The sequence below is a fragment of the Grampus griseus genome (genome assembly GCF_964374135.1).
Source record: "Grampus griseus genome assembly, chromosome: 7".
Lineage (NCBI taxonomy): Eukaryota > Metazoa > Chordata > Mammalia > Artiodactyla > Delphinidae > Grampus > Grampus griseus.
In genome coordinates, this window is record NC_139001.1 from 102,120,438 (window position 1) to 102,138,173 (window position 17,736).

At 47.3% G+C, this 17,736-nt stretch overlaps 1 protein-coding gene across 1 annotated transcript in view; it reads right to left on the bottom strand.

Moving 5' to 3' along the window:
• Positions 1 to 16,170, bottom strand: part of CCDC93 (CCC complex scaffolding subunit CCDC93) — an 88,071-nt gene extending 71,901 nt beyond the window's left edge. The window contains exons 1-4 of the mRNA XM_082658006.1: positions 15,993 to 16,170; positions 11,795 to 11,908; positions 10,220 to 10,314; positions 2,992 to 3,103 (exon numbers count right to left, since the gene is read on the bottom strand). Coding sequence (XP_082514132.1) covers positions 2,992 to 3,103; positions 10,220 to 10,314; positions 11,795 to 11,908; positions 15,993 to 16,034 — 363 coding nt within the window. The 5' untranslated portion in view covers positions 16,035 to 16,170. The remainder of the gene's footprint in view (positions 1 to 2,991; positions 3,104 to 10,219; positions 10,315 to 11,794; positions 11,909 to 15,992) is intronic.
• Positions 16,171 to 17,736: the final 1,566 nt, after the last annotated feature.

The following is a 17,736-nucleotide window of genomic DNA, read 5'->3' on the forward strand; positions in this document are numbered from 1 at the left end:
AAGCAGTTTCTGGACAGGAGCTGTGCTTCCCCGGGGTGGGGCCACACGTGGCAAGGTTCAGATACATGCACATGGCACAGGGCTCCTGCGGGGACGGCAGGAACGTGCGCTCAGGGAGGGCGGCCAGCTCAAGTAAAGGACACACTTAGGAAGCAGCTTCCCAGGACAGCAGTGGCTGCAAATAATTCTATGAGGAGTATTCTTTTGTTGCTAGTATCTTCCATTTGTTCCCATCATTCCACTCCACCCCACCTCCAAACAATGACCTCAGGCACTGACTAAAATCCAGAAGGGCAGGGGCAGAAAGTCGGAGGGCATTCGGGGCTACTCCAGCCCCTCACCTGTACCCCAGCACCGGCCCTGGACATCTAAGGAGGCTGAGTCACTGTTCAACTCAATTTCTCTCTGCTTTGCTTTGCATCGGGAGATCCAGTTTCTGGCCTTTCATTGTTGTTGCCTTTTCAGATGTGCCTCTGTTAATTAGATCGACACTGAGTTGTAACTTGGCTGGATCCTGGAGAACATGCTCAGATGAGGAAGGCAAAGCCCGTTGATTCAAAGGATTCAAAGGATTCCTTAGAGACTCGACCGCTGTGTTTTGGAGTTCCCAGCATGAAGGGCTGCTGAGGGAACCTCTAGGACAGCTGAGCTCTGCCATAAGCCCCTAGCATTTGAGAAAAATACCTACCCTCACAGGATTCATGTGCCCCACATGGGAGAAAAAGACGTGACCTGGAACTACCAGTAGCCGGAAGTTAGCTCTTCTTTCCTCCTGGTTGCATTCAGAGAGTGTCACCACAGCTGTGCTAAACAGCGCGAACAAGGGTGGTGGGCCTCTAGTCCCACACAAGACAACCAGTGGTTCCCAGTGGCTGGTCCACGATTGCTCTTTCACTGGTGTCTGGCAAAACAGAAAACTACAGGCATGTGGCGAGTTTTTCATAAGGCTACATGTATTCCATTTGAAGGACTGTCCTTTATTCTGAGAGTGAGAGTTAAATGGCCTTTCTTTTAGGATGGTAAAGAAAGCAAAGTAATTGTTGCCTTTAAAAACGTCCCTTCTTGCCAAAATACAGGTTGCAACCGCAGGTCAACCTCTACGTGCACTTCAAAATTTTACAGATCCACGAAATTAAGATATGGGGTAACTATTGAGAGAGGCTCTCACATCCAGACAGGAAGCCCTCCGACATTCCGCTCACAACACAAACATTAGATACTCAAAATGCCCAAACCAACTGTAGACAATCACTTCCCTTTCATCCCCTTCTCATATATGGACTAGAGTTTGGGTCCTCAAAGTTCTAGCAGAGTTTTGAGTAAGGTCTAGTCACTAGAGATCCAGGCTTCAGGGGAAAGGGCGACAACTTCACAGTATGATGGGGTTGGAGGCTTCTGTAAGCATCTACAGAGACTCCCTACTTCTTACTTTCACAAAATGATTGGGTACCATCCATCCCCTAACAGACAAACAAGTCAAATCCTGAGTTCAAGTCCTAGCCTCAAGTTTACAAATTTCAGTTATAAATGTCAACGTATTTGATTTGCAGTCTAGTGCAGGGGAAGAGTCCCAATAGCAGTTAACAACAACAGAGACAACTATATAACACTTACAGAGCACTCACTGAAAGGTGCCAGCCCTTCAATCAAGTGCTTTACACATAATAACTTACTCAGCTTCCATCCCACCAGGTAGGTACTATTATTATTTCTACTTCTCAGGTAAGAAGTTTAGTCATCTGCCCAAGATCACACAGCTGGAAAGTGGCAGAGCCAAGATGTGAACCCGGGAAGTCTCCAGAGTCCAGGCTCTTCACTGCTACGCTACATAATCTGAACAGAATCACAAAACCCCTCCTGCAGGGGCTGTGCGGCTTTCCTCGGGGTGGCTGCATGGTGGTGGAGGGGAAAGTACAGGCTTAAAGACAAGGAGTTGAGAGGAATCTGCCTCTCCGCTCACTAGTTCTCTGCCCTTAAGCAAACTGATTATCGTTTCCGAGTCTCCCTTTCCTCAGATGTAAGACAGGCATTACAATAGATGCTTCAAAGAACTCTATTAGGATCCGAGGCAAAGTACTGTCCACCCAGCAGGCAACTAAGTTAAGTCCCTTTGCTCCTCTTCTTTCTGTGGTGCCTGGAGGAGGGGCTGAGACACGAGAACTGCACAGAATACAGGGACTTGTACAGCATGGCCACTTAATCACAGGGCCTTGGGGAAAAAGTCGGGGTGGAGATAAGTCTCCTGTTAGAAATTTAGTCCTTTGTTAGGACTGAATGCCTACAAAGTGCCAGACATTCCAAGAGGTGCCGGAGACACGAGAGCAAGCAGGAAAGCCATGGTACCTGCCCTCAGGAAGCTTACAGTCTGATGGGAGAGAGGTACAAATAACCGAACATTGAATGGACACGGTCACAAACTGCAGTGAGGAAGCTTCCTGTGAGGGTAGGGAATATGCCGTATAAGAGGATATAGCAAAGGAACCTGCTCTAGATCTGGCAGTCAGGGGAAGCTTTCTTGAGAAGGCTTGATGGAACTGAGATCTGGAAGATAAAGGTAAGGAGAGAAGGGAAGACCTTCCCACCCTGAAAGGCCCCGTGACAGGAGGAAGCACAGTGTGTATGAGGAAATTTGAAAGAAAGTCAGAGGGGCTAGAATAGAAAGAATAAAGAAAAGCAAAGAATAAATTGAGGCTGGAGAGGTCAAAGGGGACCAGCACATGGGGTGCGATGGGGGGGCTATGGGCTTCCATCTTTACCAGAAGGGCAATGAAAAGCTACTAATGGAAACATTCAAAGACCAGAACAGGTGACGGTGTGAAACTAGGGTAGACTGAGTACTGGCAACGTTCTGAGGAGTGTCATCGTGTTCTGCTGCCACCAAATCCATACCACACCCATCAGATCCAGGATCTAGGCCAGACGGCCCAAGAGCCAGACCCGTTACAGGAATTCCAGTGTTTGGAGGGCAAGAAACCCCACAGATGCTCTTACCTGGACAACAGGAAATATGTGAATAAAATCCATCCCCTGGATCTGGTGGGGCTCCAGCTGGTGTGGACATTTCATTCTTGGCAGGACGGAGACAATTTTTTCTGACAGAGCTCTGCTCAGAGAAAAACAACAAGCCAAGAGTGAGGACACACCAAGTGGCTCTTAAGACATCTCTCAAGTCTGGCTGCGACCCAGAGGGATCTGAGGTTTCGCAATACCAGACCATGACCATTTTTCTCCTGATGGCAAATTGAGAAAAATAAGCACAGCTGAGGCTTGTGTGTGTGTAAGGACACAAAACTACCTTCATCCTTAATTCTAAGGTCGTGCTCGTCCTACTTTTTTTTTTTTTTTTTTTTGCGGTACGCGGGCCTCTCACTGTTGTGGCCTCTCGCGTTGCGGAGCACAGGCTCCGGGTGCGCAGGCTCAGCGGCCATGGCTCATGGGCCCAGCTGCCCCGCGGCATGTGGGATCTTCCCGGACCGGGGCACGAACCCGTGTCCCCTGAATCGGCAGGCGGACGCTCAACCACTGCGCCACCAGCGAAGACCTCGTCCTACTTTTTATATTAAAATATTTTGTTTCTTGAAGTTATGGCGATGTTTTTAACATCCTTACATGGTAAAATAAAAAGTTATTAGTGTTGCATATTCTTTTACATTTCACTTAACTGCCCTACTTTTTCCAAGTCTGGAAACCATTAGGTTAAACATTAAAAAAATTGTTCTAAATATCATTTAAGCAACAAATAATTACCAGACTCTGTGCCAGGTGCCAAGAATATTAAGACAAAACATGAGGCCTCATGCTCAAACAAACAAACAAAAAAATGAAGTTCTCTACTCCAATACAAAATATTTTTGAAATAAAAAATAGCCTTTGGGGGCTTCCCTGGTGGTGCAGTGGTGGAGAGTCTGCCTGCCGATGCAGGGGACACGGGTTCGTGCCCCGGTCCGGGAAGATCCCCCATGCCGTGGAGTGGCTGGGCCCATGAGCCATGGCCGCTGAGCCTGCGCGTCCGGAGCCTGTCTCCGCGACGGGAGAGGCCACAGCAGTGTGAGACCTGCGTACTGCAAAAAAAAAAAAAGTAGCCTTTAATTTTTTTTGATACTCTAAAATTAATCTTAGGTTTGGAGGACCCATACGCCCTCACTCTTCCTTCCAGAGAGAAGGTGCTTTCCACTTCTCACGAGGGACACTTGATCTGTCTCCTACACCTTGCTCAGCCTTCTCTTGAAGTGGCTGGAGGAAGAGAGCAGGAGTCAGGCTCCTTGAGGCCCAGACCATCGCCTGCCTCAGTCAGGAGCTGAGCACCCGCCCCGCTGGACGCACAGCTCAGCCCTGGCCTGGGTGGGGCAGTTTAATGGCAGGAGTGATAGAGGGAGTTGTGTGCAAGTTCACTTCACCACAGATTTAAATCTTCTCTAACCAGCTGCTACTTGATCTCCAACTGTCTGGTTCCTATTTCTTATACCTTAATCGGATCACATTCAAAAGGAGAGAACAGAGGTTATTTAACGGGTCCGCTAACCCCCAAAGCCATGGTACAAAGCCCAGGAAGCCTGAAAAACAAGTCACAAGCGGTGGCCTTGTGAGGCCATGTGGAGAAATGGGAGCTCTGGCTCAGCCTATGGATAGTTTAGGTTACACCCCATCTAAGACACTAAAAAAAAAAAAAAAAATCGTAGCTAGTTACAGCAGCTACTGTGGCCTCATCTCCAAGTGTCAGACTTTTCTCTAATAGATGAAGGCCCTGCTGAACAAGGTCACCAGGTTCTTATTAGATGCTTCAAATGCAGTAAGTTTGGGGTCTATCTATCAAAAGTATTTCTTGTTCAAAGAAATCTTGTATACTTTTGTCTTTCTGCAGTTCCATAATCCTTCTCAGGGGACAGACACCCTTAAGACCGACATCTAACTCAGGCCTGGATGAGTACTTACCTTACCTATGGTCCCTTTAGTATGTCTCATGCCCTCACTCTTGGTAGGAACCAAGGTAGCAATCTAGGGACAGAAGCCAAACAGCTCCCAGAGAATGATCCCATGATCCCTGGAGAACATGCTACAAAACCATGTTTATGTCTACAGTAGCTTTACAAGGTGGGACCAAGGTTAAAACTGCCGAGTGGAAACAGTCCCAGTCCCAGCTCCACTGATATCAAGTCCAATATGTTAAGAGAAAAAATTTGGAGAGGGAACACTGATCCCTGCTGCACACATTCACGGAAGGAAGGACTACCCACCTCCCAGGAGAGAAGTACACGGGAGGACATTTTCACTGCAAACAGAAGGGGTGTGTGTGTAATTTATCCAAAAGGTCCGAGACGGGGAAGGAAAGTGTCATCTGACTCCCAGCAGCCCCTGCAGGCCCTCCTTTCTGAGCAGCCCGTTCCTAGGACACATGCATCTTCTCTGCCACGAGGTACATGTCCTGCCCCAGTTGAGAAGCCTCTGGTCGTCCAACTCTTCCTGGGGCCCAAATGGGACAGTTTAGTAGGAAGGATTGGCAAACCCATTTGGCGACATAGCTAAGGCTCTCTCTCTGATAAGCTTTACTTTTTAATGTGATTTCCATAAGATGCCCATTCCTTGTTCCTTAATTTCTTTTCAACCTGTGAGGGGAAGAGGTGGATGCCTAATTGGCCCTGCTCCCCAGACTCTAAGCTTAGCAAATGAAGATGGTCCCCAGCTCCGGCTTTGCGTCCTTGCTCAGGGCAGGTCTTCACTAGGCATTCACATCTTGGCTCGGCAGGAGGAGAGCACCCTCTAGTGGCTACAGATCTGTGGGTCTGTGTAGGGTTACTGGTTGCCTGCAACCGGTCAGCAGCTTCCAAATCACCATCCAGCCAACCCTCTACCTTCAGACAAGGTTCTCCCTGGCCACTCCTCAGAGACGGCCCACTCTCCCAGTTCATAAGGGCCCTGAGGGAAGGACGCCCAGGGTCATCTCAGGGTTTACAACCCTCTTAAACCCGCTTCCCAAAAACGACTGCCAAGTCTGCAGTGGGGGTGGGGACCGCAGGGAAAGAGGCCGGCTGAGGGGGCAGGAGTCAGGAAGGCTTCTTGCGGAAACCTACCAGCCCCCATTCGGCTTCTCCCTGGAGCTCAGAGGAGATCCTCTGACTTGCTGAAAATCAGGGAACACGACAGTCTCAGAGGTCACCAGATGGGCTTCCTAATCTAAGATTCCTCATCTAACAAGCCCACGTTTCATTACAGGTGACTGGCTTGACTCCTTAGCTTTCTGAGTGTTCAGTGCACTGTTTCCTCCTCCACTGCAAACAGTGTGAAAGAGAGTGAATTAAACCAGGGTCTAAACTCCAAGTTCCATCACCTACCACGGAACTTCTGGCAAGCCACCAGGTCCCACTGGTCCAATGATCCCATCATAAAACAAGGGGTAATCCCCCTGTCCTGCCTGTTCAAGGGTTGCTGTGAAGGTAAAATAATAAAATGCATGTGTAAGTGCTCTGCACACAGGTGGCTAGTAAATATGTGCTATAGAAATGAAGCCAGTTATAAGCCTAAAATCTCATTTATGGATCTCAGAACATAGCACTCTGTGGTAATGGGGTTTTAGGACAGGCTGGGGATAGAGGGTCGAAGCTCATGGAACCCACAAGAAAGAAGGCTCAAGAAGGAGGACAAGGTCCCAACGGAGCCTGGAAGATAACTGTGCCCTGTACACAGGCAAGTGTGCTCCTCAGGGGTGCTGCTGGCCCCCCCTCACAGCAGCTGGGGTGTGCGGAGGCACTGCAAACACACGGCGGTATTAGTCTGATCTGCAAGTAACCAGAAGCTTTGTGGGGGGGGCCCAAACACAGAACATATTCCAAAACCAAACAGAAAAGATTTTTGGATAATTCAGGGCCCTATGGCCATGCCATTTCTCCTGCAGATAAGAAAAGACCCAACTGTCTGATGCACTGCTAGGAGTCTGCTGGGTCTTTACAAGTTAACCCTTGTCAACAGCTTTGCCTTCAATTGTAGTTCATGGCTGTGCACTTAAAAGCTACAAATCAAATACTTACCAGGGAACACAATACGCCCTCAATCCCTTATCCAAACCCTTTAGGAGCAGAGGTGTTTCAGAAGTCAGAATTCTTTAGATGTTTGTACCTTAGTATACCTAAGGGGCATATACTGTGTATTAGGTAAGACCCAGTGAAATCTAGAGCAGCATCCTATAATCAAAGAAATGAATATTTCTGCAGTAAAACATATGAATATTCATATAAATGGGATCAGTAAAGACTATAAATAACCTTAAGTCAGTTCAGGTCATGTGTTGCTTCCAAATAAGTTTTGTATCGGCACTTGAAAGAAGAAAAACCCATTTTCAGTGTTCTTTAGATATCAGAAACACAGATAAGGGATTGAGAATCGTAGCCCAGAAGGAATGCAATGGAAAGATATCCCAGAACATGAGGGGTGCCACAGGTGGAAGAAGCAATCAGCTCAAACTGGAACAGAAAGAGGCTTCAACCAAGAGCGTACTCAAGAAGACAGTGAATGCATGTTAGTCGACAGACTGATTAAGAAGCTGGCTGATCTTCATTACAGGTGAAACTACGTGCTTCTCTGTCATCAAGGAAAAAAAAAGGCAATCAGAAATGCAAGGGAAAAAAGCCGTATAAACATGAAGCAAATTGCAGTGTGCTTGATTCTCAATGACTTGCACAGACCATCTCCACCTGCTCGGGCCAAATACTTCCGAATCACCCTCAGCTCCTCTCTTACGCTCCAAATCCAATGTCATGAAATCCTGTTGGTTCTACCTTCAGAATAGATCCAGAATGCCACCACTGCTAGTCCACTGTTCAGGGCACCATCATCTCCTGGGAGGATTACTATAATACACTAAAGAATCTCCCTGATTCCCCTTAATTCGGTAATCGGACCAGGGTTCCTTCTTAAACACATAACAGATTATGTTCCTCCTCCGCTCAAAACCCTCCAAGGACTTGCCATCTCACACAGAGTAAACCCCAAGTCCTTACTCTGACCCACAAGGCACCGCACCTGATCTGTCCCCATGACCTCTCTGTGCTGACGTCCTCTGCTCCCCACTCCGCCCTCCACTGCAGGCAAGCTTCTGCTTGGGGCCTTCACGGTGGCAGTTCCCTTTGCCTGGAACCCTCGTCCCTCAAGTCTTAGCTCTAATATCACCCTCTCAACGAGGCCTACATTAACTGAAAACAGCTGCCTCCTGCCCTACGTCCCTCCTCATACCCCTTCCCAGCTTTAATTTTTTTCATAGCACATATTATTTCTATATATAATTTAGTTATTGATTAAATTAGTTTTTGGTCTGTCTCCCCCAATAGACTATAAGCTCCATGAGGGCAGGACATTTTTCATTAATGTATCCAGAACAATGCCTGACTGTTCAGTAAATGTAGGAGTTTGATATTTACTGAGTCTATGAATAAATGAAAACAGATCGCTTTTGACTATGATACATTGAATATTCTCCTTTAAACAGCACGATTATGGTCCAAAAGATTACAGTTCCTTCTTTCTGACCCCATCACAATTCTCAGTTCTTATTGTAAATCCTGTTTATAGATTTGCTTTTAGAATTTACCTGTAGATAAAGCACGGACAATTTAACTGCTACTACGTAAGAGACTATAAATATTATATGCTAAACATTATAAAAGTGATGTCATGAGGGTACATGGAGGCTGAAGGATAGAAGGAAAGATAGAGATACTAAAATGTTTACTCAGTTAGGACCTAGGAGAAACCACCTTATGTTAATGGGTCAAGAAACAGAAGCTTAAGTAGATTCAAATTATGCAAGGGATCATAGAAAAACCAGAAAACAATTAAAAGAGTGGAAGATGGAAGACAAAGGGGATGTAGTGAGTGGTACAGGTGAGCCAACTGCCTCCTCTCATTAGACTTGAATGAAACAGACTGTATACATTGTTGGAGATGTATTAGTGACCACTCTGAAGAATCTAAAACCTGGACAGCCAAGGATGACTGTTTCCAGGGAATAAAACTGGGGTGTAAAATGGGAAGGAGGAGAGACATCAGCTGTATGTTTTGCTCCCTTTGGTAGTATTTGAATTTTTTTTTTTTTAATCTTCAAGTATGTAACACCTAAATAAAAACAAACAAAAGAACAAGAATACCATCTACCTCTGGATTGAGCTGGACCGACAGGGAGCAGAGCCACATGCCTGGACTCCATCGTACCCTCCCAGTGGAGGACTTTTCACTGCGGGTCGCTGGACATGATGCCACAGCCCCACACAGGTGTTAGGACACAGAGCCCACTACTCATGGCCGGGCACCGATGACAGTATCTCTGTGTCAAACAGCATGTCCTCCTTAACAAGGAGCCAAGAGACGCCTTTTGGTCTTAGTGTTAAGAATTTTGGTGATTCACAGGGACCTATTTTTCTTCTACTGTATGGAAACTGTATATTGGGTAATTTAGCATGTTTTTTTCTTTTTTTCGCAGTCAAATCTGTGTCCCACCCTTGGAAAAACAGGGCCTTTACGGCCCCTCACAGGTGTGTCCCTTATCCTCAACTCTGCCTTTTGTTTCCTTTTTTTTTCCTGCTTTGCTTCACTTTTCCAGTATTACTGCTCCCCATGCGTGTTTGTAAACTATCTTTAATCCATTTAGGGGAGGATAAGCCTTCAGAAAAATGAGGAAGTCAGTCACAGAATCATACAGATCTGAGATCACAAACCCTCCTTCCTACAGAAAAGAGAACTAAGGTTTGTCCAAGGTCACACGGCTGCCCAGGGCAGGGCTGAGCAGAACTGGGGATCCCAATGGTCTCATGAAATCACCAAGCCCCTGCTGAGCTACGGACGACCAGCCAGGGCACCCTCCCGTGACACCTCCAGCGAGGAGCCCAGGCTGCCTTCTCTCGATGGCAGGCAAAGTGGGGCTCTGCCTTACCCAGAGGCAACGGGGAGGGAAAGAGTCCCCTTCTCCCACCTATTCAACTTCCATCCACATTCACTGCCTTTGGAAAGAGATACGTGAGCAGTCGACAGAAACTGCGATCAAGGAAAAGCATCAGAAATAGCCTATATAACATCAGAATAACATTAGGTGACTCTCACATGTTAGCTGTGTGACCTTGGCTTCTTTCAGCCTATAGGTAAACCGTCTAACACAACTTCTGGCACGGAGCACACGCTCAAGAGTTAGCTCTTTTCTCCCCCTTCAGCCTCTTCCATGGAAAGCCGGGTAACTTACATTTTCTGACCTATTGTCGAGTTCTCCTGAAAGAGCAAATCAACATCCACATCAAAGTTGCAAGTGGTGATGCACCAGGTCATTCCTCCTACCACCTGGAAGACACAAAAAGATACCTATTTTCTCTTCCTAGTTTGGGACGAGGGGAAGAAGTGGAAGGTAGATAAAATATAAATCGTTTTTATATACAAAACTGGGTACCCTCAGAGAGATAATACGTGTCCTGACTCCATCCACTACAATTCACCTCAACAGCACTGCTGAACACTGTAAAGCTTTCTGCAAAGACGGGAACAGTCTGTATCTGCACTGTTTAGTACACTGCTGCTAGCCACGTGCAGTTACTGAGCACTTGACTCATGGCCGGTGGACTGAGAAGCTGACTTCTATTACTAAACGGACCTATGATGCATAGATCCTCTTTGTACTGATGGGACAGACATTCACTCTCAGCTGGGTGAAGTCTTAGTCCAATTATAGACGAGTGCCAGACTGCAGAGAAATGATGTATTTTACGGACCAGATATGTGGGTAACAAGGGTGACATTCTGTGACTCATTACTTAATTTCCATACAGCTCATTTTTTTCTACTACCTAAAGGAGATGAGAAACCTTGCTCTAGTTTTGTCAGGGGATTTCTCGGAGATGCAGATGAGACTAAGGCTACAAATCCATTCTGAAACAAAACATTTTTAGACACAGCCTGATGTTAGAAAAGAACAACAGTGAATCTTATCCCTGGCTATGCTGTAGACTCATGTGAGATGCATAATAAAAAACAGATTCCAGTGCCCAGCCCAGACCTAACAAACCAGAATTTCAATGGCTGAGGCCTAGATATCTGTATCACAAAAGAATCTGTGATGTGCAGCCAGGGCCATGGCCCACTGGAGGACTCAACGCTTTCTTCCACCAGGAAGCTTTCCCGGCCTGCCCCAACTGATCTGAATGCTTCATTTCTGTGCATAGTTCACTGTGGCATTTACCGAATTGTGCCCTTTAGTCTATGCACGATGTTTTACTGGCCTCTCTCCCCTACTCTTTAGAAGTCAGGCTCTTTGGGTAGAAGGCCTTTGTTCTTATCCTTGTGCCCTCAACACCTACTACTATGCCTTGTGCATAAGAACTGTTCAAGGTTCTGCTGAATTAAATGACTTCATCCCATAGTGATTTCTTCCTCCTCTAAATCCCGCGTTTACCACCCACAGAATACCTGGCAATGGTCTGTGAGTGCCCCGACTTGGGATAGCTCCCTATTACCTCAAATTATTTTATCTTACATAAACTTTATCTCCCCACCCAAGCTTTCAGTTCCTTGAAAGAAGGAACTATTTATTTTGCTTATCTGTATAGCTCAAAGCTTCGTGCACAGAAAGGACTTCAAGGTGTAGTTACGGATACATGATTATTTTCTTTTAATAGGAAATTTGAACACTTCCATAATGAATCTGAATCCAGGAGAAATGGCAACAAGGACGTAGAGAAAGTAAAAACACAACCTCTTCCTCCTTTCCACGGTAAACCATGCCGTCCTGACAAAAACTAGCCTAACGCTTAGAAAGACTTTGTCTTACCTTGTCAAAAGGTGACAAGCCTTTAATTCTTGCCCTGAAATACCCAGCTGCCACCAACAGCTCCAGAATCTCAGTCAACTTGACGTTTTGTTCTTCATCTTCTCTTGTTTCTACCTAAAACGAAAGCAAAAGGCTGGTAAAAGCTACCTTGGATAAAGGAACACCAGGTATATTTCCGATGCCACAATCTCATTGCCAAGGAGCAGGTGACATTGGCTGTATCAGGGCATTCATGCCAGAGCGTGGGGACACAGTGCTGCCAGAGTCGCACAGAACAGGGTCCCTGGTCCTAACCTGCTGTTAATCGTCTTAGGTGGGGGGGGGAGGCGAGAAGACGCGCACAGGTGGTATGGACAGTTCATCAGGTGTGAAGGAATCCAGGGAAAGGAAGCTTCCAGCACATTACCACCCTGTTCTCTAACATGTGACTCGTATGGCAGGCTTCTCGACTGGATTATAAACTCCTTTCAGACGGAACAGGTAGTTTGTTTTGTTTAAGTTTATACTCATCTTGGTCCTAGAAGTTACTGACAAGAGGGGCAAGAACAAAGAATTCAAACATGTGTCTCCATCTGCACTTTGATCTCTACAGCAAATATAAGGAAGGCTTTCAACCCAGATATATTACGGGCAGATTACTACCACATAACAGGATTGCCTTAAAAATAAAAAATTCACTTAATACATTTAAATGAGGATTTTATTTAAATGATTTTAATTAATATCCTACCTTTGCTCTCAGGTTGTTTATCTACAAGTTCAATATATCTAAATATTCCAGTACTTTTGCCTCCATTTACTTTCCTGAACTGTACCTTTCCTGACTTCCATTATTGCAGAAAATAAAAAACTACTACCTCTCTACAGAAAACAATGCCAAGGTACCCTGGTTTAAATCCTCATACCCACCTCTGACTACTCCCTTACCCAACAATGCCTGCTAAATCTTCCTTAACTACGCAGCTCACATTGATCCTCCCTTCCCTTTTCTTTGCACATTATGCCAGGACTATGGCAACTGCCTCTCAATCTTCCTTCCCCGTTAATTTGTCTTGCTCATTCCTTCCGAAATCACAGCTTTCTCATCATCCCTCTTCAGCTCGGCCCCCAGCCCTCATCATTAAGGCATCACTCACTGTCTATCAGATAAATTCCAAACGTCTTGGTTTGGCATTCAGATCTTGGGCTGCAACCTATCTTTTCAGCTTCATCCTTTACCTCCTGCCAAAACAATACAGACATGGCTGTGGCCAAGCTAAACAAGCCCTGTTCACTCTCATTCCTTCACGGCTCTCCTGATATTCTCTAACCACCCAGACACCACCTTCAACCCCTAGCTCCTATTCAGTGTCAACCCTACAGCCTAAAGTGGTCACTCCTCTGCATTTCTATTTTATTTATAGTCTGTCATTCATACAATTATCAACCTCTCCTGAGTGAGATGTCTGGTGTTAATGGACACGCCAGTCTCTCCAAATAGACTATTAGCTGGTTCAGGGGAGGACCCATATATTCCATATATTATCCACCTACGTTTACTCCTCTGTTCTGAACAGCATTAGGCCCCAAGAACACACTTGTTAAGTATGGAATGACATGCTCAAACATTACATAAAGTGCAGGACCTAAGCCAGTCTCGTATTAACAAAATGTTTTCATAGTCGTGACACTGATAATGGAAATTCAAGTTTATTTTAAAGGACAAACTGCCAGGAGAAGGCGCACACATGTAGGGCTTCCCTGGTGGCGCGGTGGTTGAGAGTCCGCCTGCCGATGCAGGGGACACGAGTTCGTGCCCCGGTCCGGGAAGATCCCACATGCCGCGGAGCAGCTGGGCCCGTGAGCCATGGCCACTGAGCCTGTGCGTCCGGAGCCTGTGCTCCGCAATGGGAGAGGCCACAGCAGTGAGAGGCCCGTGTACCGCAAAAAAAAAAAAAAAAAAAAAAGAAGGAGCACACAGCTGGACATGGAACTATTCACGTGACTGTTTAATCTCTTGCAGTGTGTGGTGATGGAAGAGACAGCCTTGCAACACTGCTCAGTTTACTTCCCTCTCAAAGGACCCTGGTCTGGCCTATCAAAGATTCTGAAGGTTAGCATTCACTAATTCCTAGGAGACATGCAAAAGTAAATATTAATTATTCACACATTCTCTTCCTTGGCAAAATATCTGTGATGGTTGAGAACCATCTACAAGTCAAGAGACACAAAGAGAAGAGAAAATAAAGAATAGTTATGGTTCATAAAAATAGTATAGAAAAGGAAAATGGATGGTGTAAGTATTTTCTTAAAACTCCCGGGATGTAAAACAGGAACCCTTCATTCGTTCAATCATTTATCATGAAAACGCTTCCAAGAAGACGACAAGACATCTGGGGAAGGGCATCCCTGCCTCAGCCTGCACCTAATGAGCACCCACTGCCCACACCATGGCAGGTGCCTGGCCCATGCTTCCCATCCATTCCACGAATGGAGAAGTGTACTTTTGCAATGCACCCTGCGAAGTAACGTTTTAGCACGAGACAATGAATGGAGAATGTTAATAGGACTCCAAATTCAATTCACAGATTAACACTAAAACAAAATGCAAAAGAGTCACTGGCTAACGTGCAGGGAATGAAAGAATATCCTCTCTTTAAGCCATAAAAAGTCACCAGGCTGGGTAATACATCCCATTGTTAAAACTAAAATTCTGATAAAGATGAATGCTGTGAGCTCTTAAACCAGGCACAGTAAATTATCAGTTATCTGATACTGGAGTTCACATAAGCTGGAAGGCAGGGCCACGTCTAACTATATCTCTATCCTTCACATACATACAATAAAGGGCTTACAAAACTGAATTTAATGAATTAACCGGACTAGTGACAGCTTAATGACATATTCATATGTACTGGTCTTTGAACGAAGTGATAATAATTGGATTATTATATTCACGCTGTTTTCCTCCCAATTGCCAGGAACTTGGAAAAGTGACAAATTAGACCCAGTCTCCTGACAGTGAAGGGTTAAACAAAGGACAAACAGGGGCAAGTTGCTTTTTATTTTAGAAAGACTCTACTGGTAGTACAGTGGGACAATGAAAACGTCAGAAAACTTGCTAGGTTTTCTGGAGATAACAAAATGGATTTGCATTCTGGGAGCACACACTGACAGCTTAAGTCTGTCCTTCCATTAGTACACCTCCAGCTTTTATGCACAGAACAGTGATCCCTCAATTAGTGGTACTAGTGGGATTTAAGAACTAAGGATGCGGGGAGAGGGGAAAAGAAGCAAGATTGGCCACAGGCAGCTAAGTGTGAAGGGACCACGCACCATGTCAAGGAATCAGTCCCTCTGACAAATGCCTGCTTCAGAACCCTAGAAAGGGGACAGAGGTGCAGCGTGGATTCCATTTCTTTCAGGAATCTAGTAAACTAGACTAGCTTTTGAGCAAATCAATTGGAATAGAGGACAGATGCAAACCACCTATGCAAACCACCTATCTAAGTGATATTTGCAGCCAAAAGGAAATGCACTTTTCCTCTCCTTCCAGGTAATGTGTATGTAAATACAGAAACCGTTGATCATCCTGTCCCTCAGGACCAAGTGAGTACTTAATAACAAACACCTCCCTTCTGGAGAAGCAGCGACGGTTTCCGCCCGGCCACTCGCACGGCTTCCAAACTTCCTCCCAACGGCCCGGCGGGGCGTGGGGACAAACGCAGGGCGGCATTCCCTCCCGATACCAAGGCGGCGGGTGCCGGCCGCCAGGACCCCGTGGGCCCGGGGAGGTGGCGGCCGGCGCCACAAGGTCACCGCCCTTTGCACAACCCGAGCCCGGACCGTCCCAGCGCGCGTCTCGTGACTACTGGGCGCAGCGCCCCCTGTCCTCGAGGCGAGCCGAGTGGCGCCGGGGATCGCGGGACACTGCCGGGGGAAGCCGGAGAGGTGGGACCCCAGGCCCCGCGGGGCCTGGTGCTGCGTCGGCGCAGGTATTGGGCTGGGAAGGTTCCCTCCGTCCCGGGAGACCCGGCACCGGCTGAAGTTTGTCCCCGCCCACGCCCACACTTGCTCGGCCCCCAGCGGACAGGGCCGGTGCTCCCGGCGGCGGACACACCTGAGAGAGGGGGCGGGGCGCCCTAATCGCAGCCGGCCCCGTGGGCTTGGCCCTCTTTCGGAAACCCGGACGTGTCAGGGCGGGAGGGGGGTTCCTTACCTCCGGGAGACCCTGGCCTTCCGGCCCCTTGGGCAACCCCATGATCTCGTCGGACTGCCGTGCAGCGGCAGCAAAGCCCGCGGAGCGTCCGGAGGAAGCTGTCCCCAGCCCCGAAGCTGCTACCGGGGTGGAGTGCAAAGCGGTAACTTCCTCCCGCCGCCGCCGCTGCCGCCGCCGCCGCCGCCGCCGGCCGGGAGCTCCCTAGCCCGGCGGAGCATGCGCGTTGGGGCGGGAGCGCTGCGCGACTGCGCCTGCGCGAGGGCCCGTCCGGGAGAGGTCCGGACTCGATCTGGAGCGTGAGCTGCAGTCCAGGCCGGCTGCCGAGTTCCAGGTTCTGCGGAGCTTCGCGCCGGGGCTCTGCATTTTCCTCGAGGTGCTTTATAAAAGGAATTATTCTTCTATCTTGGGGAAATTTTGCATCCTGGGTCCCGTCTCTGCTTCTCACGGGCATCAGATGCCCCAAGTGGGTTCGGTCCTCTCCGCGAGCTGGACTTCGGAAGCCCGCTTGCTTCCGGGTCAAGGCTTGAGCACTGATGAGCTTGGCGATTCAGACCCGGCTCGTTGTGGCTCAGAATCGGGGTGTCCCATGATTAACGCGCACTTGGGCAAACTTCTTGATATACGGACCAGGGAACCGAGTACCCAAAGAAGGATTCTTCAGGTCGCTGCCTCCCCAGTGTCCGAGCCAGTGCAGCGTGTTCCCCGGGAACTCACCCCCACCATCTCCAGTTTCGGGTTCTTCCTGAGGAGAAGGTCATCTCTGAGAACGCGACTCCGGTATTGACGTCATTTTAGCTACATCATTTACCTGAAGCACCCGTTGTCTGTTCCAGAGGATGGCAACTATGTAAAGGAGTGGTGTCCCTAGCCACAAGCCCCTCGCACCCGCTCCATAATGGGCTTCTCCAGCCGTTTTTGTTTAAGCGATGAAGAAAGAGGTGACATGTGAAAACTTTTCTGTAGGGAAGATCCTTCCCTCTGTGAGTATGTAGGGTGGGGCGGGGGGAGGGGGCAGAGCGAGGAGTGTGAGGCTATGAGCCCCTTGAGATCAAAGAGGTTGTGTGTGTTTTCCTCTCTGCATCCCCAGTATCTTAAAAAGTAGGTACTCAGTTAATGTTTGTCCTTGAAGAAATTCTTTGTGCCTTTTGTACTCCTCCTCGAGTTTATCCTGACAGAACAGAGATTACTCTGGAACCAGAGTATACAAATTGTTGGAAGCATCCTAAGAATGACCATTTCCTTCTAAAATGTAGTTGGTAAATATTGCTAACAGTATTTAGCAGTAATTTGAATATGCAAATTAAGGTGCTATGAGAACTCTCTTGACTGTGTTGTGTGATATTTTGCTCTCACCCATTGTGAAGCCAGTGAAACTCAGTGTCTAAGGTGCCCACACTCGTAACTTCCCAGATGTGTTATCTTTGTAATCTTAAAATTGTCCTTCCCTGAGATGGTATAGGATGAGGGGAACTAAAGGTGGATAATTTGTAGCCATTGTTGAATGACCAGACAGGTGTTGATGCCTAGGGAACGGGTAGCACAATCTCACATAGCAGCAAGCCTAAATAGCTGTATTTAAAGTACCTTGGGGAATAGGGCCTGGAGAATAATAGGACTCAGGTAGGCCACACTGGACTTCCCTGTTGTAAATGACTTTGCAATGTTTTAAATAAACATGAGCAGCTATCTTTCCCAGTAAGAAACCATCCTGTCTGTGTAGGGTGACAGTAGCAGAGTCAGGGTG